This window comes from Nilaparvata lugens, chromosome 3 (genome assembly GCF_014356525.2).
Source record: "Nilaparvata lugens isolate BPH chromosome 3, ASM1435652v1, whole genome shotgun sequence".
In the NCBI taxonomy this organism is placed as follows: Eukaryota; Metazoa; Arthropoda; class Insecta; order Hemiptera; family Delphacidae; genus Nilaparvata; species Nilaparvata lugens.
In genome coordinates, this window is record NC_052506.1 from 41,853,569 (window position 1) to 41,881,238 (window position 27,670).

The window sequence follows — 27,670 nt, forward strand, 5'->3', positions numbered from 1 at the left end:
TAAAAATATGGGTTATAAGTTGAAAATCATGTGACTTTTGAAAATCATATCAAATGTTTCTTAGCAGCCAACCCTTTAGACAAGATTGAATATGTTTATACATTAGCTAAGAATATTGGGTTATAAGTTGAAAATCAGGTGACATATTATCATAGGGTACTTTAACATAATGATGTTATATATTTGTATTTTGTTTCATGTTATCATTATATTATCTATATAAATAAAAATCGAGCCTCAAATTTTGACATTTAATAACTTTTTTATGTATGTACCGAATTTGATGATTTTTTGGTTGTGTTCTTTATGTTCAGGACCAGGTTTATAGCCTATCAAATTCATAATCCGACTTCAGGACTCTTCCCTACGTTCCTTCATAGTTTACATGTAATCCTCATGGGAGAAGTTTTTTGAGCTGGCCACAAACAGAAATAAAAATCAGCTGTTATAATAATTACGTCATCAAACACCCGTCGGTAGATAGTAGACAAGAGTGTGTGCTGCTCCATAACCGCCCATGTATTTTATTCCAAACGCCCCGATTAAAAACAAAATGGCTGTTTTGTGTGTAACCATCCAGCAGTGCGGTCTCAGGTTAAATTTTTGAATTTGAATCGCCCGGTTTTCCACCTCATAATCTGCAATTGAAAGTTGGTGCAGTAGTCATTATGTTAATGAACATAAACCAACCACGTCTTTGTAATGGCACTCGGCTTACAGTGAAAAAATTTATGAACAACGTCATCGAAGCCACAATTTGGGTCAGCACCTGAATCAGCAACTATGAGCACATTACAATCATCTATATACATTATATGAAAATGAATGGGTTGATAGAATTGGCTATCTCGGAATTGAGTCAACGAATTCCGAGTTAGCCAATTCTATCAACCCAAATGAATGTCTGTTTGTGTGTTAGTTTGATTGTTCCCTATAGAATTGAAAACTACTCGACAGAACGGCATGAAACTTTGGGAATATATTGTGTGCATATTACGGATGGTTTCTGACCAGAAATTTTAATAGGGGGGCTCTCTCACTCAGACACAAAAAGAAGGAGAATGCTGCCAGGTAGTGGGAGCGATTAGTGGAGGATAGAGCATCGGACCTCTCCGTCTTCGAGAAAGAGCCGTGTTAAAAGTAATTTATCTCGCACTTTAGCTGTAAATAATGGTTCTTTAGAATACCTATATAAATAAATCAGTCCCCTATCATTAAGGAACTGAAAAAATGTTAGGAAACAATGATTCACCTCATGAAAGTGAGTTGTTCATATCGCATCATTAATTACTGAAGAATGACAGAATAATTTAATTTTTTTAACTTTCCTTGCCCTATTACCATAGGTAAGGAAAGTATTGCTTTCCGAAAAAAATATTAAGGTACCCCAATTTCTGAATTTCTATACGTTTTAAGGTCCCCTGAGTCTAAAAAAGTGGTTTTGTGTGTGTGTGTGTGTGTGTGTGTGTGTGTGTGTGTGTGTGTGTGTGTGTGTGTGTGTGTGTGTGTGTGTGTGTGTGTATGAGTGTATGTGCGTCTGTGTACACGATATCTCATCTCCCAATTAACGGAATGACTTGAAATTTGGAACTTAAGGTCCTTACACTATACGGATCCGACACGAACAATTTCGATGAAATGCGATTCAAGATGGCGGCTAAAATGGCGAAAATGTTGTCAAAAACAGGGTTTTTCGCGATTTTCTCGAAAATGGCTCCAACGATTTTGATCAAATTTATACATAAAATAGTCATTGATGAGCTATATCAACTGCCACAAGTCCCATATCTGTAAAAATTTCAGGAGCTCCTCCCCATCTATGCAAAGTTTGATTTTAGATTTCCAATTATCAGGTCTTAGATATAATTTAAACAAAAAATTTCTAGTGGAAACGATTGAGCATGGACATCTATTCAATTAATGTCCAGTAACATTTTCACCTAAAATTGAAAATAAGCTTGAAATTTGAGAAAATGTAATTATTCAATTGCAAACTATTGGCAACTGTTGATTCTATTAAATCATTCACTATGAAGAGATAGCAGATCTCGTGTGTATCCATCGTTATTGACCTGTCACCAGCTGGCTCAGATCTTTGTCTTGAGATGCGCGTTCACACTGGCGTCAGGTGATCAATTTTCATAACGGCAAGGAAAGTTGTGTAAGTGCGCCACACCAGATTTTTTAATTCAGCTCAGCTGATATTCATCCTAAAATGGAAGATCGAAAGAATTTATGGATTTCTGTGTGATTCATTGTACATCGTATATTTCCTGGACCATCTATTGACAATCAAAAACTATGGACGCATTAAATTCATCTTTGAAACACTGATTTAATCTATCTATTTTTTTTAATTCAACACTTTACTAATAGATATTATCACGAATCGATTGAGATGAATATGTTTTCGGAATAATAAATGCTGTATGACTAAGCACATAGGAAGTACGTATTGAGATCTAAATGGAAATATTGATTGTCAGATAAATTTCATGATTCACCAAATAAAGTCAAGTATGACATGAGATACATTGACTTTTTGGCGGTACGAAGTTCGCCGGGCCAGCTAGTATTGTATATATTTGACTGTTGTATTGTATCTGAAGATCTCAGATATGACTGCAATAAAGTTTCGATTCTATTCTATTCTAATGTTAAAAACAACTTTTACTATTTTAAAAGTATTACATTTCTTACTCAAAATCCAATATTTCAGGAGTATATGGGATTTATTATGGCAATGAATGAGGCAGTGAAACATCAGCCTATGAAACTGTCTGAAACTCCTGAAAGGCTGAAAGGTATGATGGATCTGTTGAAAACATTGGATGATTGGGTTGATGAGATTCCACCAATTGAACAACCTCAGCGTTTTGGAAATAAAGCATTCAGAACTTGGTGTAGCAAGTTGAATACCGTAAGTTTTTACAGATTTCATATTATCACATTTGTGATTACATTTTTTATATCAATGAACCCAATTTATTTATAAATTCTTCAAGATATTTCTTTAATAGAGAAGTCAACTGACCTTTTTTTCTTTGTTTCATTATTGCTTGAAGTTTTAGACTTCTTGCATTTATTTGGTGTTGAATTCATTGAGTTATGCTTGACCGTACTCTATTTTATAAACACCATATCCAAAATGTTGCTGAGAATCTGAAAACAAGAAACAATATTGTTCAAAACTTTGTGCTGTTCTGCTCTGGCGTGGTGTATCCCACCGCTGAATATTGTGCTGCTGTGTGGATGAATAGTGTCCATGAATACGCAACTAAATAGTCAATACGCAACTAAACACCACTATGCGTTTAATCACTTGGCCAATTAGATCCACCCCCATTTATATTGGCTCTCAGTTCTCAACAATATTGCTCCACCGGGGCTGCCTGGATCTTTTGCTCTTGTTCATGAATACAAAAAGATAAGGAGTAACAGGACACTTACAATCCATGGATTTGGGTAATCGGTTAAAGTAATCCTTCCATGCGCATGGTAGAGTAACTGAGCAATAAGAATTTCTCCAAGAGCGAGCTGAGATGAAAAGTGGATGGAAAACACCCCCCTCAGCATCTGCTTTGGATAATCAGATGGAGTAAATGAGGCTGGATTTGAACTGCCGAGACGAACGTGGACGGCCCTCAACAGTGATAAAACAGGCCATGGGAGATGTGGGGCTACCCTCAATGACTGGGGTAGTTTACACTCCCCTGCTTGTAATTGTGGAGAAGCTAGTCAGACGATGAAGCATATTATCAACAATTGCAAACGACGTGCCTACTAAGGCGATTCAATTGATTTCATTTCAACTTCTCCACAATCACTATACTACATTGACAACCTTGATATTTAAATATGATATTTAGATATGTTACTTACACAGGAACAATGCCCTTGAGTATTGGTAGTTCGTAAACACTCTTTATATATAAACACGAAATGGCACTGATCCATTCACTCACTCATTCATAAATAATCAGAAGAACTGGAAATCTTCTGGACCAAATACGTTCAAATTTGGCAGGTTTGTTCATTTGGTCATCTAGAGGCGCACTAAGAACGAATTTGAAAAAATTCCAAAGATACGCCCAAAATCTACGTTTTTCAAGCGGTTTTATGCATTTTCTCAGCTTCTTCAAGAACCAATTGGTAAAAAAATTTTAAACTTGGCACACAGGCTCAGCTGAGATATAAAAATGTTGTATTTAGTCCAGGCGCTAGCTTACATTGAGCATACATGAGAGAGGCAGAGAATTTGACTTCGGATTATTCTTAGGGGGTCTTTATTTATTTACATTGTGAAACTTTTTTAGTGTATATGGAACTGAATGGCCCATATGAATAAAACCAGAGCAAATGCTCATGAGCAAGAGCATGGAGCATAAGGTTTTGCTCATGAGCAAAAGGTAGAAGCAAAAGCATTTGCTCATTTTCATATGAATAAACTTTACCTTATACTCTTACCTTATGCTCCTGAACTCTGGAGCAAATGCTCACGTATTTTAAAGATTTTTCATCAGCTGATTCGCTTTTGTTGCCTTAATTTGTTTTTATAGCTTACGGAAACGCTAAATATGCAAGTAGGGTGCACCGCTTGTGTTTGCGTCGTCTGCTCTGTTTTCTATTTATGATTATGAATAGAGTTTTAGGTTAGTTGAGTTTAGAATTTTGAAATAATAGCGTGAAAAAATGTCATCTCTATAATAATCTTCAGCATATTCTTATAATATCAATAGCCTCCATATAATCTTCTACACTCTCATCTTCTTAAATGCCTATTTCCTATTTTGTGTTGGCTATCTTTATAACAGGTAGCTATCTTTTGTTGGGATAATGGTGATATATATCATGGTTGAATCTGAAAAGAGTTCTATAGTTCTCAACTATTGGTTGTGATCGTATCTGGTATAGCTTCCTCTTCCTTATACGAATTAGTTGAGCCATTTTACTATGAGCAGAAGGTGATAAGCTGCTCTAGACTAGACTCACCTTTTTTGAAGCATTTGCTTCAAAAGTTGAGCAAATGCTCTAGTTTATTCATACAATTTTGAGCAAAAGCTTTTACTTTAGAGCAAATGCTCGAACTATTTTCTTGATGAGCATGAGCAAAAGGTTTTGCTCACGTTTATTCATAGAAAAATAAATAATAAAAAAAATAAATAAATAAAGGCTTTTATTGAACGAAATTTCATTACATTTTAGAAAATAATCAAGTAAATGTTAATACATTTTTATTGTCAGCATTTTCTCCTTGGCTGAGTGCCGTCAGGAGGCACTATATTCATAGAAAATGAAGCAAATGCTCCATATTTTAGAAGTATAAGCAAATGCTCAACTTTATTCATATGGCCCAATGTCGTCACGTCCCATGTTGGTCGACAGATTGGTGGTGGGGGGGTGGGGGTAAGTTGTAAAAAACTTAGTTTAATCTTATAAACTTAGTTTAATATAAATTTACATTTGAAGAACAAATAATGCCAATTACTCCCATGTTATTTGACTGAATATTTGATTGTAAAGTAAATACAACTCTAACCAACTAATTACTGTAACTACGAATAGGTACTTTTCATCTGGCTGAATTTGGCTATAATAAGTTAATTCTGCAAGAAGACTAAGAAATTACTGTTTGAAATAAACGATACTTGTATTTCAAGAAATATAGTAAAATGGAATAATGATAACATATATGTGTTTTTGTTTCTATTTCAAGCTATTTTATTCTGATAAGCTGCAGGCTAAATTATTAATTACATACTGGCCACGCTTAGGGCCTACTTGTTGTAGTGGTCAGTTAATTTCCAAAAAATGTTTGTGCAATATCTTAGTTTTTTATGGTGGAAATGGAATTTATTATTGATTCATCATCGTAAAAATTATTTTTAGTATGAAAAAGTTAAGATTTCGTGAATTTTAAGTTTGTCGTGAACTTTCGAGAAATCATATCCAATATAATAATAGATATGTATCAAAACAAAATAAAACTAAAATTTAAATATTTAAGTATTTAATTACAACGCGTTGAAATTTATTTTTTTTAAATAATGAACCTTTTACCATCAGGAACTGGAATAGTGTCCAACAAATATTTGAGATAGCATCTATCAAATTTCTGTATCTTATTGCATGTCACATTAATAAATCTCTGCCACAGCTTTAGAAATTAAGTCTCGATGGTTTGGATAGCATATTATTGGAGTGATTCTTTTACTCTGCTACTTCTAGTATGTTCACTACCTTTGTTTAAATTTCGACCATATACATGAAAAACAATTTCCACCTGCATCAATCCATCTTCATTGAGAATTTTCTTACTTCTTCTTATCACAAAGTTTCCATAATCTTGTAGCGTATTGAACGTTTTGAGAAGTGAAGTAGGAGTTGAATGCAGGCGAGCCATGTCATCATTATGTGAATTTGTCAACGATATTCAGGGATTTTGTCAAATTCACAACTTGTCTCACTTACAATTTCATGTATCAAGTGAGATTAAGCGTTTTTTTTTTTAAATCCATCAGATGTTGACAGAGATTGCGGTTATTGTAGAAATGCATGCTGCACTAAAACTTTAATGCTGGATTATCTTTAAACAGCTAGTAAAAATAATACAAAGATCAGATATTTTTATTTTAGAATGAACTAAGTCTAGGATTTTTTGTTTGATTGCATCGTGAAGAATGATAGCACTCTTTCTTTTTATAGGTGAGAATACACTTTTACGCTCTGTTACAACTCTGTTCAGATAAAAATCGTTGGAGAGCGAATAAACTATTTCTTTCTACATTCAAAAGAGAATCACTTCTTCACTTGCTTCCAAACCATTGATAACATTTTGCAGATTTTGGTGTTCATCAGAGTCTTGAAGAAAAATATCATGTCCTCGTGAGAAGGTTATACGCTTCTGGAAATCATTCTTATCTCTCATTATTTTTGTTTTGCTTCCTTCGTTGACTTCCTTCACAATTTCCAGTTATATACATAATGATATCAACATACTTGAACAGAATATCTTTGATGGAAGTTTTATTTGAATATAGTAGCAGCCATTTCAGAAAAGCCTTCGAAGAACTAGCTATTCCAATTACTCCCCCATGAGTTTAGATGATCAAATGAGGATTTGCTACAAAGCATGATCGGTTGCCACTTTATTAAATTTTCAATGTTTCCTTTTGACAGAGAGATTTCCTTATTGGATATCATTTTCTACTTCTGTGGGTATTTTCTTCATATTTTTTAGATATAACACAGACTCAATAACATAGTTTGTGTGATTGAATGAAAAAAGTATGGGATCATTTTCTCATACAGCAGTTTCTATGTGCAAAACCAGAGTTCTTCCTTATCAGTACGAATACAATTTACGATAATTTAAACTATGCTACAATAATCAGTCATAAATTTCAAGTAGTCATTGATTTTGCATTGTGATTCTAAAAAAAAACTCCACAAATTGCTCCTGACTTAGCTCATATTTGAACCGTTCATGAGTCCCTCTTGTAGTTGTTTGATTGCTTCCTCTCACACCTCTATTAAACTGAGCTCCATCAATAAATTTCCAAAAGTATTCTCTTCGAATATTTCAGATTCAACAAATATAGGCTATATCCTATTCCACTTTCATTCAAGTACTACCCCAAGACAATCAGCCAAACTCAGCCAGATGACCTATCCGTAGTTACAGTAATCATTTGGTTAGAGTTGTATTTACTTTGCAATCAAATATTTAGTTAAATAACATGGGAGTAATTGGCATTATTTTTTCTTCAACTGTAAATTTATATTAAGAACAATTTTCGCTCCTTTCACACGGTGCTCTATATGGGGTATATTATTTGTTTAGCTGACTCCATCACTTGACTTTCGCAATTCCAAAGTCATCATTAAATTAAATTTAATAATCATTCACTCTTTATAAAATATCAATTTTATCGACTGAGAAACACTAGGATTCCTACCAAGATGGTTTATCATTACAATATAATCATGAATTGAATGAAAAAGACTAAGAAATTGTCAAAAGGCCTTAGCCTCTTTCATCCAATATGAATAATTAGCACAATATCAACTTCTCAACTACACATAGTCCAAAAATGAGATCAGCGGGCTCGCTTCGCTCGTCTGCATGTAGACCTCAGCGGAACCTCTGCACCGAATTTGAACGTATTATGTCAATTTGATCTCGAAAAACACCTGTTACTATATCGGCGTATCTTTGGCGAACAAAATTCTTCCACCTCAGCTAAACCTGTGTACTGATTTTTTAAAAATATATTTCCATCAATTATTGAAAAAGGTGAGGAAACGCAGAAAAGCTGAGAAAACGCTGATTTTTGGCGTATCTTTGGCGTTATTTTAAATTCCTTCTAACACAACATTATTGCACCCCAGCTGAGCTACTGTAGTAAATTTTAACATTTTTTTCTCATTTGTTCTCGATAAAGCTGAGAAAGCGCAAAAAACGCAGATTTTGGGCCTATCTTTGGCGTTATTCCAAATTCCTTCTAACACAACATTATTGCACCCAAGCTGAGTTTCTGTAGTGAATTTGAACATTTTTCTGTTTATTTGTTCTCGATAAAGCTGAGAAAACGCTAAAAAACGCAGATTTTGGGCGTATCTTTGGAAATTTTTCCAAATACGTTCTTATTGCGCCTCTAATGGGCCAACTGAACACACCTACCAAATTTGAAATGTTATGTCATATTTTTATCATAATGTTAGGACGATCCAGTCGGGGGTCCAGATTAAACGACTGGCTAAACGGATATGGCAAGCGAAGCGAGCCTGACGGCTAGTAATATAATATTCCCAGGAATAGCTCTGGTTGAAGTAGCAGTGCCCAATCAATTTTTCCGCGATAAATCAGGACCTCCTAATTAGGTATTCAGGAGGTACTGGATAAATTGGTATTTAGGAGGTCCTGGATAAATGCATTTCAATCTTCAACTTGGTGCCAACCTAACAAAGTCAACTCAACTTAATGCCAAGCTGACAAAATTTTTAATTCAGTTACCAGAACAACTGTTTCGAAGAGGTACTCTCTTTAGATAATAGTTCTATATTAACATATGGTATGGACATTTCAATTATAATTATTTTAAGATATTGGAATAAGAAGAATATACATGCTAAAAGACGAACATTAATTTAATATTAGTTTAAAACCCTTAAAATCCAATCTTAGAGTTTAAATATCGCCAAAAGATTTCTTTGTGCGCCTCTAAAGGGCCAACTGAACATACCTACCAAATTTGAACGTTCTTGTTCCGGTAGATTTTTAGTTCTGCGAGTGAGTGAGTGAGTGAGTGAGTGAGTGCCATTTCGCTTTTATATATAATTATTATATATATATATATATATATATATATATATATATATATATATATATATATATATATATATAAGATAAGATATAAGAAGAGTGTTTACGAACTACCAATACTCTAGGGCATTGTTCCTGTGTGAGAAACATATCTAAATATCATATTTAAATTGTCCGGAAGTGTTCAGTTAGTCAAACAGCGGCCATTTCGCTTTTCCACTTATTTTTTCCTAAATAATGGTTAAACATACGAAATTGAAACGTTGTACAATCATTTATAACAACTAGACAAAGCTACAAAAAATTATGATAATTTTTCAAATTCATAAAACAAAATGGCGGCCATTTGAAACTTTGTTTCTTATATAACTCAGATACCGTTGGTTTTACAAAAAATTACAAGAATAACTTTTTTAATAAATTCAATTACCTATTGAGTTGTACCTGTTTTAAGATCAATATTAACTGAGATATGGCCGCTTTAGTGATAGGTGACCGCCGGGGGTTAGTTGCGGCTAAAGTCTGCCACAACATTGCAACAGTCTCCGTCTACTTTGCATGTCATTTGTAAGCTATTTTAGATTATTTCAAACAATAATTAATGTTACATAGCCATCTTGGTCACGGCATAAGTTTAGAATAGCTGTGTTTATTATGAGGTTTGAGGACGAATAAAGAATAATGTTTTTAGAGCACAGTAATGATTTGAATAGTAAAGCTATGAATTGCATTTCCGAAGGTCCAGCTTGACATCAGTTCAAGCAATGAATGATGTAATAAAAAACAAAGGCATATAAATAAAGCATAAAATAATAATTATAGTTCACAGTACCTTATTGTTGAAGTTCGATGTTTTTCGATGAGTTGCCTGAATTCGCGACCATGGCATGGAAAGAATACGCATAGTTCACGAGCCCTAGACACTTTCACTGGTAACACTTGTATTGAGGTGTAAACGAAAATAACAAGGTCTAACTAATTGAGGAGTTTTAACAAATAAGAAAATACTGTCTAGCAACGTTGAGGGAGAGGCTCGAACAATGCGTTATGAGCTTGTAACCGACTGCATCTTGCAGAGAAGTGCAAGTGACTTGCTCTACTAGGCCTATATAGTTAGGTCCACGTTATAATGGCAGTGGAGAAAGCTGGGAGAAAAACGTTGCCGATCCTCTGTCTTGACAATGCCTTCTATAGATGTTAGCTGATACAGGTTTATTGATCTAATATTAACGGTTCATTTTCGTTTAAAATCATCAATTATTTTTTATTGAACAAGACATTATATTTTTAATAATTTCATAATGAATTCTCGTAATTAGGATGAAATATTTTGTTAATTCTACATTGTTAAAATACGATCTGGCAACAGAGCAAAGCGAAAAAGAGATAGCGCTATCCGTATTGTTGAATAATAGACAGGGATAACAATACCGTTGCTAATCAAACACTGCCATTATAACGTGGACCTCACTGTAGCTACCCCGGGCAAAACTCCCTCCCGGACAGAGGTATGCGACTAGAGCACCGGAGTGATAGCACCGCACAGACGTATTATATAGAAGATTATGATGACATTGCAACTAGAATATAATAATAATTATATTGTTGGCGGGCGTGTCGCGCTAAAATATGAAATTGATACAAGAATATAAGATATATTCATTCAGTATGATTATTAGATAACAAACTGTAGGCATATTTATTTCACTTGAGTAGAGAAAAATTAGGTTAATATTTTAATTCAATTTCAGTTTATTTCCAAAAAAAACATAATACACGAATAAGAAATACAATAGACAACTTTTGGAATCCCCCCACTAGACTATCCATGTGTGTGTTGGGGGGGGGGAGTTCCACTTTATACATATAAGCTTAATCTGCCCATAGAAGTAAATGATAGAGAATAAACTTATATTGTAGATGTATTATTAATATTCTGATTATAAAATAGATAATATATTGTGCTGATGTATAATTAAGAATAAGTATGTAGGAATATGTATGTAGGAATAGGTATACTTAATACATTGATTGATTAATAGAATAAAGAAGAAAAAACAATATTTTATTGAAGTCCGCAGTGGCAGGGATTACAGAAATTCTCAGAAGAGAGAATGAAAAAAAACATAAACCAGAAAGGCAAAACTGTCAAACCGGTTATAACAATGATAAAATAAATACCAATCAATTGTCTGGAAACCTTGAAGTCGTGTTGCTCACCAAGCATAACGAGATTGGAGTAGTTCTTCTGAAGCTTCCCAACCAATCTGGTACAGCCACCTGTCCACCCTCTTCCTAAACACTACCAAACTAAACGCCTCTGCTTCCCTAATCACCCCTGGCACATTTCTGTGCAAGATATGGGCAGGTATGAAGGATTTGTCAATTCCGAGCCGTGAGTCAGCTGAGGTATCTCAAAGCTGTAATTGGATCTGTGGCGAGTTGAGTAGCTATGGTTAACTGTTTCTCCCGGAAGTCCCGTTTTGTATTTTTTTATGTGGATCAACAAAGATTTAATAAAAAGCTGTCCAACATTCAGTACGGGAAATTCGATAAACAATTGTATTGTTGGGTATCTAAAGTCTCTCTTCTCTTTAAAATTGTTTTTATAATTGATCTTTGGGTGACTGCAAGAGGCTCAACGACTGAGGCCCCTCCCCAAGCTAGAATTCCATATAGTATTATAGATTGGACATAGGCAACGTAAACTGCTTTGCACTGATCCACACTCAGAACATTACTCAGCTCTGAAAATGCGTGAAGCAGTTTTTTGAGCCTATTCTTAGCACACTGAACATGTTGTACCCAACTCATCTTGGAATCCAAGACAACGCCCAGGTATTTGTAATGATCAACGCGCTCAATCATACTACAATTACATCCAGCAGACCTGGGATTATTACAAGAATGCATCGTTAGTGTTAGTGAGCCTCGATCAGCTTGATTTCTTGTAACTATTGGCATAAACTTTGTTTTTTCCACATTTACTGTAAGGCTATTATGATCAAACCAGTTCTTTATTTTTTACAAATCAATTGAAGCACTCATGTAGGCCTCCTCCCAAGTGCTCCCAGTAGACACTAGTGCTGTGTCATCAGCAAACAGATACAACTCACCTTCAACTACTAATTTTGACAGATTGTTGATATAGATTAGGAATAGCAGTGGCCCAAGGGTGCTTCCCTGGACTACCCCATACTCAACATTCTTTTTATCACTATTTTCACCATTTATGCATATTGATTGCTGTCGATTGTGATAGTAACTCTTAAACCATCGGAAAGAGATCTTTTTTATCCCCAATGATTCAAGTTTTTTTTTATTAGAATTCTCCTGTCAACTGTATCAAAGGCTTTCGCCAAGTCCAAAAAGGTTATCAGCACTTTTCTTCTTGATTTAATACTACTTGAGATAGCCCTAGACATATTGAAAAGAGTATCAGATGTATTTTTGGACTTTTGAAAATCATACTGTGAGTTGGAGATGATGAGATTGTATTCGTTTAAATACTTAGTTGTATTTTTATACACTTTTCGATTATTTTAGATAATGTTGCCAACAAAGAAATGGGTCTGTAATTGGAGAATATGCCTTTGGGGCCTGATTTATAAATAGGTATTACTCTGGCTGTTTTGAGAGCGCAAGGAAAGTGTCCAGCCAGAATGCTTATATTGACTATATGTAGGATAGGATGGATTAATATGTCAATATTGTTTTTAATCACTCTAGTAGGGATTCCATCACAACCTGGAGCTGATCGCCCTTTCAAACTGTTGACCACCTTCCCCAATTCCTGTCTCGAGACCGGTTGCAGCTGAAATTCAGAGTCTACAGCATGGTCATCATCTCTCACTACTGGTGCATCCTGGGTTATTAGAGAATTTGCTCGGTTTGTCCCAACTGTGGCAAAATATTGATTAAATTGGTTGGCAATTTCTTTAGTTTTTTTGAGAGTCGATGACTTCACCAGGGCGGGAGAATGCACTAACGGGGAATGATATACTATTATCTATGCGACCTGAGATTTCGTTTATAACCGACCAAAATTTTCTAGGGTTACCAGTCGCTTCTTCTACTTTGTTTTTGTAATAGTTATACTTGGCTCGCTTGATTGCTGAATGTAGCATATTTCTATATTGAGTAAACTCATTTCTAAGGAGATAGTTAAATGGTTGTCTATTGAGTTTTTTTCTGAGTTTATCACGATGTCGAATAGAATTTATTAGTCCAGCAGTTATCCATGGTTTGAGTTGAGTATTTCTAGATGAAATTTTTACTTCATGTGATTTTTCGGCAATTATGTTTTGTACCGATTCAATGGAAATATCTGTTGCATTGTCAACGTTGTTTTGTTTAATGACTCTATTCCAATTGTGACTAGAAAGTGTGTTCCTCACCTTCTTCCAATCTTTTAATAATGACTCTATCTGTATTAGGCGGCTTATGAGTTTTTGTCGATAATATATTCAAGCAAATAGCATAGTGATCGGTAACCGAGGACTGCAGAATAACAGAAGATGCATTGAAGAAACGCGGAAGCTTGACAAAAAAGTGGTCAATACAGGTGCCGCTGGCCGGCCGTGTAATTTTGTCAATACAGGGCACAAACCCTACGTCACTCAAAATATCGATATAACGCTCCTTAACAGAGCCAGGGGCAACATTCAACGTGTCGCAATTGAAATCACCTGCCAGAATTCGGACGACTCCTGGCAATTGTTCATTGCAATATACGTTCAACGCGTTTACGAATGTAGTTAGATTAGTGCTGGGGCTGCGGTAGACAGCCAGAATTTCGCATGCCGCCCCCGCCCAGGTAAAGGTGAGGGAGAGACAGGTGGCCAGACCGCCCAGTACCAGTTCATTACAAGTGACTGGAAGTCCTTCATCGATGTAGACCACCAACCCATCGCTCTGGTTCAGACTATTGAATGATCTGAAAGAATGGTAACCTGAAATGTTGATTGGATGGCTGTCGTCGTTAAGCCATGCCTCAGTTAATATTATTTGTTAACAATTTGCTTCTTATTTATATCAATACATTCTGAAAGAAAATAAAAATACAAAGAGAAAAGAATAAAATTAACAGAGGTTGGAAAACCTAGCCAAACTTCAAATAATTTGCTCGAAATGCCGTCCACCTGCTCGGATACATGCCACGGATACAAATCTTAGCCTAATTTTTCTTTACTCAATTGAAATAAATTAAAGTTATTCTAAACTTATACCAAAACCAAGAGGGTTATGTAACATGAATTATTGTTTGGAATAATCTAAAATATCTTACAAAGAAATGACTCAGGAATGAGAAATGGTTTCTGAGTTATTTAAAAGACAAAATTTTAAATTGCCGCTATTTTGTTTTATGAATTTGAAAAATTATCTTATCATTTTTTGTAGCTTTGTCTAGTTGTTATAAATAATTGTGCAAAGTTTCAATTTTGTATGTTTAACCATTATTAAAAAAAAAAAATGAGTGAAAAAAGCAAAATGGCCGCTGTGTGAGTAACTGAAGACTTCCGGAAAATTTAAATATGATATTTAGATATGTTTGTTACCCAGGAGCAATGACCTAGAGTATGGGTAGGGAGATCGTAAACACTCTGTATAGAAGAAGAATTTAGAAGATAAAAGATTTGCCAATAATTCACAAAACTTTTATTTTTCTGACAGGAAGCATTACAACTGTTACACAAAGCTCTACCAGAAAACTTGCATAGAGCAGTGCCAGAAATCAAAGAATATCTTGTTGAAAGTTTCGGTAGCGCAAGCAGAATAGACTACGGAACTGGCCATGAAATGGCTTTCTGCATGTTTTTGTGTTGCTTGTTCAAAATTGGAGCATTCGAACGGTCACAAAGTATGGAAGTCATATTTTTAGTCTTCAACTCGTAAGTTAAACCTTGAACTCAGTATTTCATTTATTGGCTCTTCTTTCATTTTAATTCATATTCGAATCAATTTTTATTTGTATAGTACTTTATCCACAGCTACTATACAACAATTTTTATTATAACACTCTTGTAAAATTACTCTTTGTGTATCAAGCATTTCGCCACAAATTCAAGTTTATACTCAACAATATTATGGTGATGAATTGTCTTTATATTCAAGTATTTCCTCTTATTTAATTCATTGAACCATTTGACCTTTCATAAGAACATATTATTAATGTATAAAAAGTCAACACTAGCTATAGTTTTGTATATAATAAAATCACCAAAAGTAATTCATATTAAGGTACGAATAAATTTAATTTGCTCAATTGATAGGTTTGAAAGGTTAATTTTTTATATGTTTATTGAAAGTTTGTCTTGAAGGCTTCAAGACTTTAGGTTGTTTCCTAAAAGCTTTTACAAAGCTGCATTTAATATTTTTCGTTGTCATCTTTATGAATTTATCGTCGAATAACAACATCGATAATAATTTTTTGTTTATAGATACTTGGAATTGGTGAGAAAATTGCAAACAGTCTACAGGATGGAGCCTGCTGGCAGTCGTGGGGTCTGGTCTCTTGACGATTATCAATTCATCCCTTTCATTTGGGGTAGTTCTCAACTTATAGGTATTTTTTGCCTTCAACACTTTCATATCCAATTTACCCTTTCCTTTCTTCTGTTGAATTATCTCAACCAAAATTTCTCCAGTACCCAATATCAAGTTATTTTATTTCAGTTTTACGAATTATTGCCTGCTGACTATAACTGATATTCCATTCATTTAGGTATATTATAAATCCTATTAAATCCAAATAACAGTTTATATTCAACTTTTTTTACTTATAGTCCAGTCAAAGAAAGGTTATAGAGGGAAAAGTTTGGAAGACAATTTTTGACCCCGCAGTTCTGTTCAGGGTAGTAAGGAGGTAAACATATCAAAATTCCCCACTCCTACCCACTGTGCAAAGGGAGTGGGGGTGGTTCAAAGGTACCATTTTTTGGTTTCTCGCATATAACTCGAAAAATGTGTATCTTACGGGCAAAATTGTGATAAACAAAATTAAAGCTTACATAATTTCCTACAATATTCATCTCTAAACTTTTTCCATATCTCCTTTATTTTTTGAGATATCCGCTCTTGAAGGTGTGACACTTTTGAAAAAAAAACACGTGTGCCTCCAATTTTTTTCAATGTTTGCTCTTAAAACTTTTTTAAAATTGATGGGAAAAATCCATGCTGATTATGAGCTAATAGAGCATCAAATTCTCTTCAATTTGATGTATAATTTTACACTTTTACGAATTTCCCTGCATCTGTTGCAGCAGCTTTAGTGTTGAGTGTGAAATCTCCAGTTTTGCATCAATGAATCAATTGACAAAGTAATTTGGAGGGAATGTCTTAAACACAATTTTTGACTTTGCAGCGTTGTTGATACTAGTTAGGAGTATAACATATCAAAAGTCCCCATTCCTAACTGAAATGCTTATCGTAGGTTTGTAGAACATTGAATTCTTTTTGAAATGATGTATTATTCCACTATTCCAAGTTTTCCTTTCATTGTTAGGCCAGTTTCACACGGCAGAGTCCTCGCTCCTGGAAGATCATATTACTGAAGATCATATTTCATAATTTGCAGCTCTCCTTTACTTTCACATGGGGATCTTACAAATAAGCCGACAGATCTAACAACTACGCCGACGTTTGCTCAAAGTAAGACTCATCACTTTTTCTCAAAGTCTAACTTCCTTAAAAATATAGATAGAAGATTTCTGATTTCGGATTCGGATTCAGCGACCCCAAATTCTTAAAAGCGTATGTCCCATTTTCAAAAATACCCGAAAACAAGGGAGTTATAGCTGTTTTTAATATAGCTTTCCATTATCATATGATTATCATTTATATAGTAAACGTACTAAGATAATAATACTCCTGCCTCACAAAGGGACAGGCAAAGGTTTCAAGAAGTTTTTGAACACCTGAGAAGTTTAAACATAAACATTTTTAATTTTTAAAAGTTCTAGTTTTCCAAAAAAATATTGAACTATGAAAAGATGAATCCAAATATGAAATCATAAATCATCTCCACTCATCACCCAATAAAATAGGAGGAAAAGGAATGTTGTACAGTAAAATTCACTAAATTTCAGTTGTCATTCAACAATCCAATTTATCAGGTTCAAATCGTTGAATATCACTTTAAATTCCCAGCAATTATTGACTATTCCTTTTTAACTTCCATCCAACTTTTGGCGACTTCATTCCGGTCCTTGTAGATGTCAAGACTTTTATCCCAAAGAGCAGGTCGGTTGCAAACTGCAGTAATCAACAGCTCCACATCAAACTCAGACATCGCGTAATGACTGGTGTCAAAGTCAAGTCAAATAAACAACTGACAAGTCAACAAGTGTCAACTGGAGAAGTGAGTGAGCAAGCACAGTGCTGCCAAAATGCGAAAAGCATAACCATTGTACCAACTATTCTAAATTATCGTACTGTATTTCGTGAAGCCATGCTTTGTTAAAACCAGTTACTCAGAAAGCGTTTTTTGTTGTTCGATGTTTTGTCGTCCTTATAATTTCTGTTGAAGCAAACATAATGTTATTTAAGAAGTTGTGCTGAACCTGTATAAAGAATTCATAGAATTCATAGGAACGGTAAAAAATCAATTTTACGAAAATCTATGTACATGTAACTGGATTTAGAAGATCAATACGATAATGTGCTCTATCACAATTTAATCACAGAAATGTTTAAGTGAAAACGTTGGGCGCAAACCTTCTGCCATGAGGAGACAAATAAATTTATGAAAAGCTTGATAGCTTGAATAGTAGTGATATGATATTTGTTACACGTTTTTAGTCTAAGACATAATATGTCTTAGACTAATTTTTAATGTTTCTCCAATCGGCAGGAAAACTTTGGTTTTTTAAAGTTATCTTACTCCCTTATTTTGGGGTATTTTCAGAAATCAAGATAAATATCCTACCAAATTTCCTACACGAATACAGTGTAAGTTGTATTATAATAGCTACAGTACTTACGTACTGTATAGTACAGTACCTGTTCGTTTTTACCGTATAATTATATGATAATAGAAAGCTTTATTAAAAACAGCCATAACTTCCTTGTTTTCGGATATTTTCGAAAACGGGACTTACGCTTTAAAGAATTTGGGGTCACTGAATCCAAATCCGAAATCAGAATCTTTCTATCTTCATTTTCAAGAAAGATAGTTTTTGAGAAAAAGTGGTGACCGGAGAGACGTAGAATCACCATGTGAAAGTGACGATTTGTCCGCTAGTATCTCGATCCAAGCCGGTTTCTGCTTGCCTCGAGGGGAAAAGACGTGACAAAACGAGGTTCCTGGATAGGAGTCACCATGTGAAAGACACGATTTGACTCAATGTACTTCGACAAAAAAACGTGAACACTGTTCAGTGTTCAAGTTGCACGTCTCCTATCGTGTGAAAGTAGCCTTATAGCAGCTTCAATGTAGGGGGTGAAATTTTCATTGCTGCAACAATTGATGGTTTGACTATGATATTTGAAGGGGGTGTCTGTGACACCATTTTTGACTTTGCAGCTAATTTAGACTAGTTAGTAGGTGAACATAGCAGAAGTGCCCATCTTTATCCCCCTCTGTTGAAAGTGTGGAACCACTGAGTTGACACTTGTTGCAAAACTGGAGATTTCACACTCAATACTAAAGCTGCTGCAACAGATGCAGGGAAATTCGTAAAAGTTTAAAATTATACATCAAATTGAAGAGAATTTGATGCTCTATTAGCTCATAATCAGCATGGATTTTTCCCATCAATTTTAAAAAAGTTTTAAGAGCAAACATTGAAAAAAATTGGAGGCACACGTGTTTTTTTTTCAAAAGTGTCACACCTTCAAGAGCGGATATCTCAAAAAATAAAGGAGATATGGAAAAAGTTTAGAGATGAATATTGTAGGAAATTATGTAAGCTTTAATTTTGTTTATCACAATTTTACCCGTAAGATACACATTTTTCGAGTTATATGCGAGAAACCAAAAAATGGTACCTTTGAACCACCCCCACTCCCTTAGCACAGTGGGTAGGGGTGGGGACTTTTGATATGTTTACCTCCTTACTACCCTGTACAGAACTGCGAGGTCAAAAATTGTCTTCCAAACTTTTCCCTCTATACCCTTTTTTGAGCATTCATTGCCTGGACAATTACACCTTATTATTTCACTATTTCAAAGCTGTTCTAACACTTGAATAATAATAATAATAATAATTTATATTGAGTGACCTGTCTGGCTCTGGTCTGGTGTCATAGTTTTCAGGTCGCAACTGATCAATTTCAGGGCCTCCGACATGACCTAACGACTGCTTCTTAGGCAGCCGGGACCGACGAATTAATGTGTCCATCCGAAACACGAGAGTGGCCCAAGATAAATATCTTGCCTTGGCCGGGATTTGAATACGGGCCTCTGAATCATAAAGCCAGCATCTGATCCACTCGACTACGGCCACTACTAAAACAACAATTGAATGAAAACATGACATAGGTAGTGGAATAGTACATCGAAATTAATGCTCTACAACCCTACGATGAATATCCATTTTTTCCATTCATTGATGCAGAGTTATAAGCCCTGAAAGTGCAAAATGTTGGATGAAAAATGTTATTTCACACTTTGAAGAGCAGATATCTCAAAAACTATTGAAGATATCACAAAACTCTACTCGATTACAGGTGTTTCAAAAACTTGACGAAAAATGTTATTTATTTATTCATAGACAATGATACAATCCAGGTGTAAAAAACATGCATTCGCCCAAAACTGCTTTCATTCTTAATTGAAAATAAACAGTCCAGAGGTAATGTGGAATACATTATTTGATTTACACATAATTTTAAGTCCAAAAAAATGTATCAACTAGAATTTTGAATTTACCCGAATAATTTACTACCAAACACATAACCAAACAAGAAACTTCTATCACAATTTTCTATTAGAATTTCACTTGAGAAAGAACGAAAAATAGAGCGTACGTCATATAATAGAATCAATTGATTATAAGCTTGCTTGCAGTATTGATATTCATATACTAATATTAGTGTTTTTCAGATCATCCCAGAATTGAACCTCGATCATTTGTGCAACCAGATATAGTTGAATCATTCTACAAAGACTACATGTTTCTAGGGTGCATAAAGTTCATCAATCAGGTTTGTTTGCATTAATAAACTATACATCTAATGAAATTACATTTATTCAGCCATAATTGGTAAAATAATACAATAACAATGGTAATAATTAATACAAAGTTAAGCAAAGTAATAGAATAATTTATATCAATCCTTATAATATATACACGAAATGGGCGCAGTTGTAACTGTTCCAGCTTCGAATTGTTTTTCCAAAAATGACATCTTTTCACCACCTCGCCATAGAAGCTGGAAGCCCCTCCACGAGGTGCGCCTGGATATCCAGATCAGGATGGAGACCTGAATCTGGAGAACTAAATCGGTTACAACCCCCTTGTTCCAAAGCCCTTGTTCCAACTCCCCTCTTCCTCTTCTGTATGCTTTGGACCTCTCAATTTCTAGAATGGCACTAATTTCTATTGACTCAGCTGTGTGCCATTCTTTCTTTCTCTTTCTGTCGGCCTCCCTTGGCCAAACTCTTATTATTTTCTTCAGGCGTCAGGTGGCAACCGGCCGTAATAATTTCAAGCCAAAAACTTTATCGTAATCCAAATTATGATGACACAACCAAAGAAAAGAGATGTGAAGGCTAGGGCGTCCCCCTCAAGCGACGGAAATAATAGGGTGTCCCCCACAAGCGACAAAACTGTTAGTACCAATCTTATCAGTTTACTTTATCAGTTAACTGTCATTTTGATGTTAATTATCATTTATTCAATTTACTGTAACTTTTGAACGGTATTGAAATCAGGAAAACGATTTATGGGAGCGGAAAGAGGAGAAAATTCTCTTCAACCTTGACTACTTTTTCGATTTTTTATCTGAAGTGTTTCACAAGATACGCTACTTTGAATATGCGAAAATTTTTTGATACATTAATCATTTCCACAATCTTGTAAATTCAAAGTTGCGTATCTTGTGAAACACTTCAGATAAAAAATCGAAAAAGTAGTCAAGGTTGTAGAGAATTTTCTCCTCTTTCCGCTCCCATGAATCGTTTTCCTGATTTCAATACCGTTCATAAGTTACAACCAATTGAAAAAATTATAATTTTCATTTTCTCATTTTTTCTGCAATTTTACTGTTATTCAAGAGTCTCTAAAATGAGTAAGATACATGATAGACACTTGCGATTGGTCTCAAATGGAAGAGAATTACATGGTCTAAAAGCTACATTGCCTTAAACCCATCTTGCATAACTGTTTATTATCGAAAAACTGTCTAGACTGTGAAAATGAGGAAAATATTGCAATTTTTTGAATCAAACGTATCTTACCTCACGATTATATTTTTACGAAATTCCTTTACCTCACATGGAAGAGGAGATTCTTTTCTTCAAATCAAGACCAAGTACCATTTTTTGTCATTTCGGGTTACCGATATACACAGTTTTGAATATGGAAGTTGGCCATTTTTCTGTGTATTTAAATAGGGGCTAAAATACACTAAAAGTGGATTTTTTCATCAAATTTCAATTATGATACATGATTTTGAACCGCCTTGACGAGCTGAGAAGAATGAGCTGTAGTACGAGGAGATCTGATCATTCTGTCAAAAGTTATAAGTGTTTAAAGTTTTGATCCTTGACATATCCTTATGACGTACCCCCCACTAGGAAATACTGAAATTAAATGTTTCTAACGGGTGATTCTCATAGAAAATAACTCGCGTGAGATGATTCCAGCTAAAATATGCATTTTTTTTGTTAGGAAGGCCTTGAAAAGGTATTATAATGGAAAATTTGTATTTTGGCTGTAGGACATAATTTTTCTATTTTTGGGTATATTCCCCCTCCCTCCACTACTAAATTCGAAAATTCCTAAGGGATCCTGTTCATAACGAATTGTTCTTTCACTTGATGTGTGGTTCTTTATCTGTACTAGAAAAATATCCATGTTGTATAGGGTAGAAGTGGTAGGTTTGCATAATTTTGAAAACCCCTTAAAAAATTCCCCTTTTTTGAAAATTCATATTTCCGGAAACAAGAATTGTAGAATCTTGCGCGACGACTTAATTTATTGGACATTTTATTCTCCTTAATTTTGTCGAGAATGATTTCTCTTGAGAAACTCAAGGTTCACGAGATAAAATGCAAAACTTGAAAAAAGACCAAAATTTTGGTGGTTTTGGGGGTGAAGCCGCCCTCTGGCGTGTCAGCAAATTTCAGATTCGAATTCAGTGCCCCAAAATACATAATATGTATTATATTATATGTATTATATTATATTATATATGTATTCTATATTATAGAACCGTCGAGAAAAATTCTTTCGGGGCTGTTTCCTGAAAAACAACCATTTGACTGAACTATTACATAGACGCAATATTAATATAATATGCTGCATCCAGGAACTGAAATGGAAGGGGTCCAAATCCAGGGACATTGGAATGGGATACCAGCTTACAACAAACAAACGAAATGGAGTTGGCATTGTCTTAGACAAGCAGCTGAAACAGCGCATTATATCTGTGGAGAGACATAGTGATAGAATCATGACCATCAAACTTGCACTCGACAGGCAACCTTGCTTAAATATCATTGTTCCTTTTAATTATAACGACGGTCGAGAGGGGATAGAGACTGAAAAAGAGAAAGAATGGGAGTAAGTGGGGGAAAGAGAGAGAGAGTGAATGAGATTGATTGATTTTTTTCTTCTTCTCTCTCTCTCTCAGGCATAATATGCCTTTATTAGGGCATATTGAGAGATTGATTGATTGAGTACTTTATTTATGTAGATTACAATATATACTGGCTTTTACACTATACAATAGCTTACAATTTTCTCTCTGGCTAAAGAGAGAGAGAGAGAGAGAGAGAGGAAGAAGAAACAAACCAAGAAAGAAACGAATGATGGGAGAGTGAGTGAGTGAAAAAGCAATACGCAAAGACATCGTGTGAGAGCCAAAGTAGCATTCGATATGGCGGTTGATATGGCGTGGATTCCTCCAGTTGCGCCTCGGTCTGGCTAAACCCGCGGATCAAAGTTGCTCTCGACCAAGAGATGACCGGCGGCTAAACTCGATCTTAGCAAACCGATTTTTTAGCCGAGACCAAAGTTGCGCTAGACGCTAGACACAACGTTGCACCGGGGTTAGCCAGACCCGATGTCAGCAATCGCCCCTTAGTTTTTATAATTTTATAATTATTATAAGTTTTTGTATTCAAGTCAAAATTCTAAAATCATAAATGAAATTACAAAAATTTCATTTACAGTGTAATTTTACATTTCAAAAAATAATAACATAATTTAATTTCATCATTGATCCATCTATTCCCACTAACAATTATCATTCTCCTTCTCTTTTACAACCTCAGCGCATAACCTAAAATTGAACTTCCTGTCCCTTCAACAATAACAAACATTAGTTCAGCTGAAGATGTGGTAGGTGTTCCCATGAAACCTGGTTCTGTAATGTAAATTAATTTTTGAACGAATATAGTGGTACTGACAACATCCACGTTTTATTCTTTTAATAATAGAGAAATTAGACAACATCTCATACCATACAATCAAATTTCTCTTTTTTATTGACTGTCCAACTTTCACTTCCATACAATGGAATGAAACATAAACCTTTGATTTTACTCTCCTACTCACCTCAGCCTTTCCAAAAATGCATCTACTGAGTGAATAGTATTCCTGCATAGCTTTTTGAGTCCTTCACTTCTTCTTTAAGATTGGCGGTGCAGTTTATGCTTGTGCCCAAGTACTGGTCGTTGTCAGTCTGCTTTAATAGTTGGCCATCGCACTCAATTTCGATTTCCTCCACCTATTGTTCAGTTTTCCTTACCATCATGATCTGGCTCTTCACTTAGCATGCATGTCTCTTTCCTTAAAGCAAATCGTACAATCTCAAAATGTCGAAATTAAAAAGCGTAGGGATGAAGTGGACTCTAAAATCTGAAAACAAAGAACTAAAGCAGTTGTTTGTGAATTTGAAATCAGAAGTTAATGCCGTTAATGGATTACAACAATATTCTCAAATTAACAGTGTTGATATACAAGATTTACCTTTCTCTGAAGACGAAAATATTTTCAATACGGTATTGTGTTTGCAGTTGCCATAACTATTCGATTTGATTTGAAACCCATTATGGTGGATGCTGTTCACGGGCTTAGATCTAAATTGAATAAGTCAGGACTCAATCCTGGTAAGACATCGGCTCCATTCCTCATGGAAAAGGGGGTGAGGCAGGGAGCAAATTATCTCGACTCTTGTTTATAATATTAATGGATAAAGTGATAATTACTTGCAGAAGAAGAAGAGGGAGGTCAACCGTAGGCATGAGAAACCTCAGGCCAGTTCAGTGTCAGGTTCTGACATACGCAGATGACATAGTCCTCATAACAGACTCGGCTGAAAAGATGCAAACGGCGGTTACAGAATGGAATATTTTCATGAGTAGAATCTGTAGATTTGGACATTTATTTAGAGCGAAATTCAGCCATTACTTTTCAGGCTTTTAATACAAAATGATGGAAACGAAGTGTATATCACTTGGAAAGATAAATTTTTGTTTTTATTAGCCTACCATTAAGACATATTATATCATTCACATATCTGTACTATTATAGGCCTACAATACTTTGTGTTAGTGCATTGATATTATCAATTATATTAAATTTCTCATGTTCATTCATGTATATTTTTTTGCTAGAATATCCTGAAAGAGGTGTTGCCAAACTTTCTTGTTTTTTGAAGTATTTTTGTTTTATTCAAAATAGTATTGATTTATGCAAGTTTTTTTCAGTCTTGAATGTATTAAAAATAAAGATGGTTGGTTAATATGAAGAGTATTATTTATCCAATATCTAACCATCAACCATTCCAATGGAAATGCAACAAAGAAAAATACATTTCTTAGAATGTGAATCATTTGCATGACTCAAGTATTTATAGAAAACCAACACAAACTGACATAATTATCCCAAGAACCGGGTTCATTCAAACCAAATCATCCAAATCATTGAATCCAATCATCCTTTTACTTGAAATAGCAACATTCAAAAATATTATTAAATATAGTAATTGAAACTATGAAAAGGAAAAATGATTATACAAATTTTGCAATAACAAATGGCTAAAAGACAAATAAAATGATGACTTATAATATATTTGGCCGTCAGTTCTCTCTTCATAACTATGCAGACTTAAGTTTCGGAGTAAGATACTAAACTTTTGCAATTTAATTTAAACAATATAATACAGAATTGATCAATTTTTCATCCTCTACTCAAACTACATTGCAGGTCAAGAAAGGACCATTTGCTGAACATTCAAATCAGCTCTGGAATATCAGCGCAGTTGGATATTGGAGCAAAGTTAACCAAGGTCTAATAAAAATGTACAAAGCTGAGGTATGTTATATTTCCTAACTTTACTACTTATTATTTTTTCTTTCAAAAATAAACAAGGCTTGTTTGCATCAAATGAAATCAATTTTAATCCTAGATGTTGAGATTATTAGCTGATTGGTGCACCACCATTGTACCATTTCGTGTTATGACGAAATAATGTCAACATTTTACATGAAAAATATTGGAAGCAGTAGACAAGAATATGTTAATCTTGAATTAATAATATGAATATTCTTGAATTTATCAAGAATATGTTATCTTTAATTAATTGTTATCACTTAGGAATCGGAGGGATGTAGTAGCGCGAGAAGTGGGGATGCCGCGCTGATGCCAGACTGTGTTGAGTTACAGCTGTGAGCCAACCGACCAACAGTTCACATGCCAACTGTGCTGCTGTGCCTAGTTTTCCTTATCGTAACTCTGGCAGAAATGTACATGAGCATGCGCGCATATAAAAGCGAATACAGTGCCTGTTACTATGGCAACTGCGTTGCTATTCTCATTGTTATTGGTTCAACATTATTGGTCCATCACACTCAAGCGTTAGTACTGTATGCCTCTCCACACTAATTCATAAGTTATAACAATCAGAATATAGTAAATTTCTTGACACTATCTTATCTTGCTTTCTAAAATCGTCTAGAGAACTTTAATAAAAATAAGCACATTTTCTGATGTGTTATGATTTGAAATTCCTAAACCGATTGTAAAGTTTCATGAGAATGTTCCAAACAAAATGTACGGATTTTTAGCACTATTCACTTAATTTTTCAATCATGAAGTCTCAAATTGAGAAAATTATATTGTGAAGAGGTCTAAATTGTACTCGTGATTTGTTTGGTTGGATTTGTAATCCAGAACTGGATAACTGGACTGTTCAATTAGTAATATATTAGAATTCAAACAAGTTTTTAAAAAACTTTTGCATCACTTCCCGCAATCAAACGTGTAGACTAGGCCTAAATCCTTATTGCTCTTTCCCGGTTTTAAATCAAAGAGTTATAAATGTTTCAGGTCCTGTCCAAGTTCCCTGTAATCCAACATGTTCTGTTCGGAAGTCTTCTACCATTTCGTATTCCACCAAAAGAACTATCAACATCTCAATATTAATGTATGTCTTACTTCTGTGAATGTATGTTATTTTGTTGTTAATTTATTCATTAAATGTGATGTTATATAAAATTCATTCGTTATAATATTGATTCGGCTGAATATTTTGGAAACTTTCTACTGGTGAAATTTTCAAGTTCTTCTATTTTTATGCTGTTAGAATTTTTTTATTTTGATCACTTGATAGTCTCCAAATCGAAGAAATTGAAAAATGTCACCAGTAAAACTTTGCTTTAAGAACCTGCTACATATGGTTTCCTTGAAGAGCTTTCCATTCTCCCTTCTGATAAAATTATTTTTATTACGTCATCCCATAGTTCTGAGAGAAGTGATATTCAAAAGAAAATCTTATTTTCCTGATGTTTTCAATTTCATCAGAAAAAATGAATTTATTTTTAACCCTTCAACCCAGAAACTTTTTTAGCACTACCAGATTTTCGGGGATGATTATTCTACATACAATTCAGTGGTTGAATTAGAAATTTGAGAGTCACAATTTTACATAAATTGGCAGCAGCACTGTTATTTCTTCGAATGGAGTAGGGCCAAGTCTCACCTATTTTATCCACAGTAGGCTATGCTATAGATTGTTTGGGTGGATTCCACGAACACATTAACCACAGTATATACACGGTATTCTGTGTATTTACAGAATGAATTACACAATCAGAAATAAAAATATTGATGGCTGGTACTCTTCAAATAGGTAAAAAATCAATAAAATGTAAATCGTTCAGAAATTACTTACAGA

At 34.5% G+C, this 27,670-nt stretch overlaps 1 protein-coding gene across 6 annotated transcripts in view; it reads left to right on the plus strand.

Annotated features, from left to right (window-relative positions):
• LOC111058596 (serine/threonine-protein phosphatase 2A activator) overlaps positions 1-26,995 on the plus strand; it is a 45,496-nt gene extending 18,501 nt beyond the window's left edge. For 2 of the 6 annotated variants that reach the window (XM_022346142.2, XM_022346141.2), the window contains 6 exons: positions 2,720-2,920; positions 14,999-15,216; positions 15,766-15,890; positions 20,370-20,470; positions 25,702-25,809; positions 26,824-26,981. In XM_022346142.2, the coding sequence (XP_022201834.1) occupies positions 2,720-2,920; positions 14,999-15,216; positions 15,766-15,890; positions 20,370-20,470; positions 25,702-25,809; positions 26,824-26,919 (849 nt within the window). In that variant the 3' untranslated portion in view covers positions 26,920-26,981. Of the gene's footprint in view, positions 1-2,719; positions 2,921-14,998; positions 15,217-15,765; positions 15,891-20,369; positions 20,471-25,701; positions 25,810-26,823 lie in introns of all 6 variants that reach the window. The other 4 variants (XM_022346138.2, XM_022346140.2, XM_022346139.2 and 1 more) reach the window with 3 other exon arrangements.
• Positions 26,996-27,670: the final 675 nt, after the last annotated feature.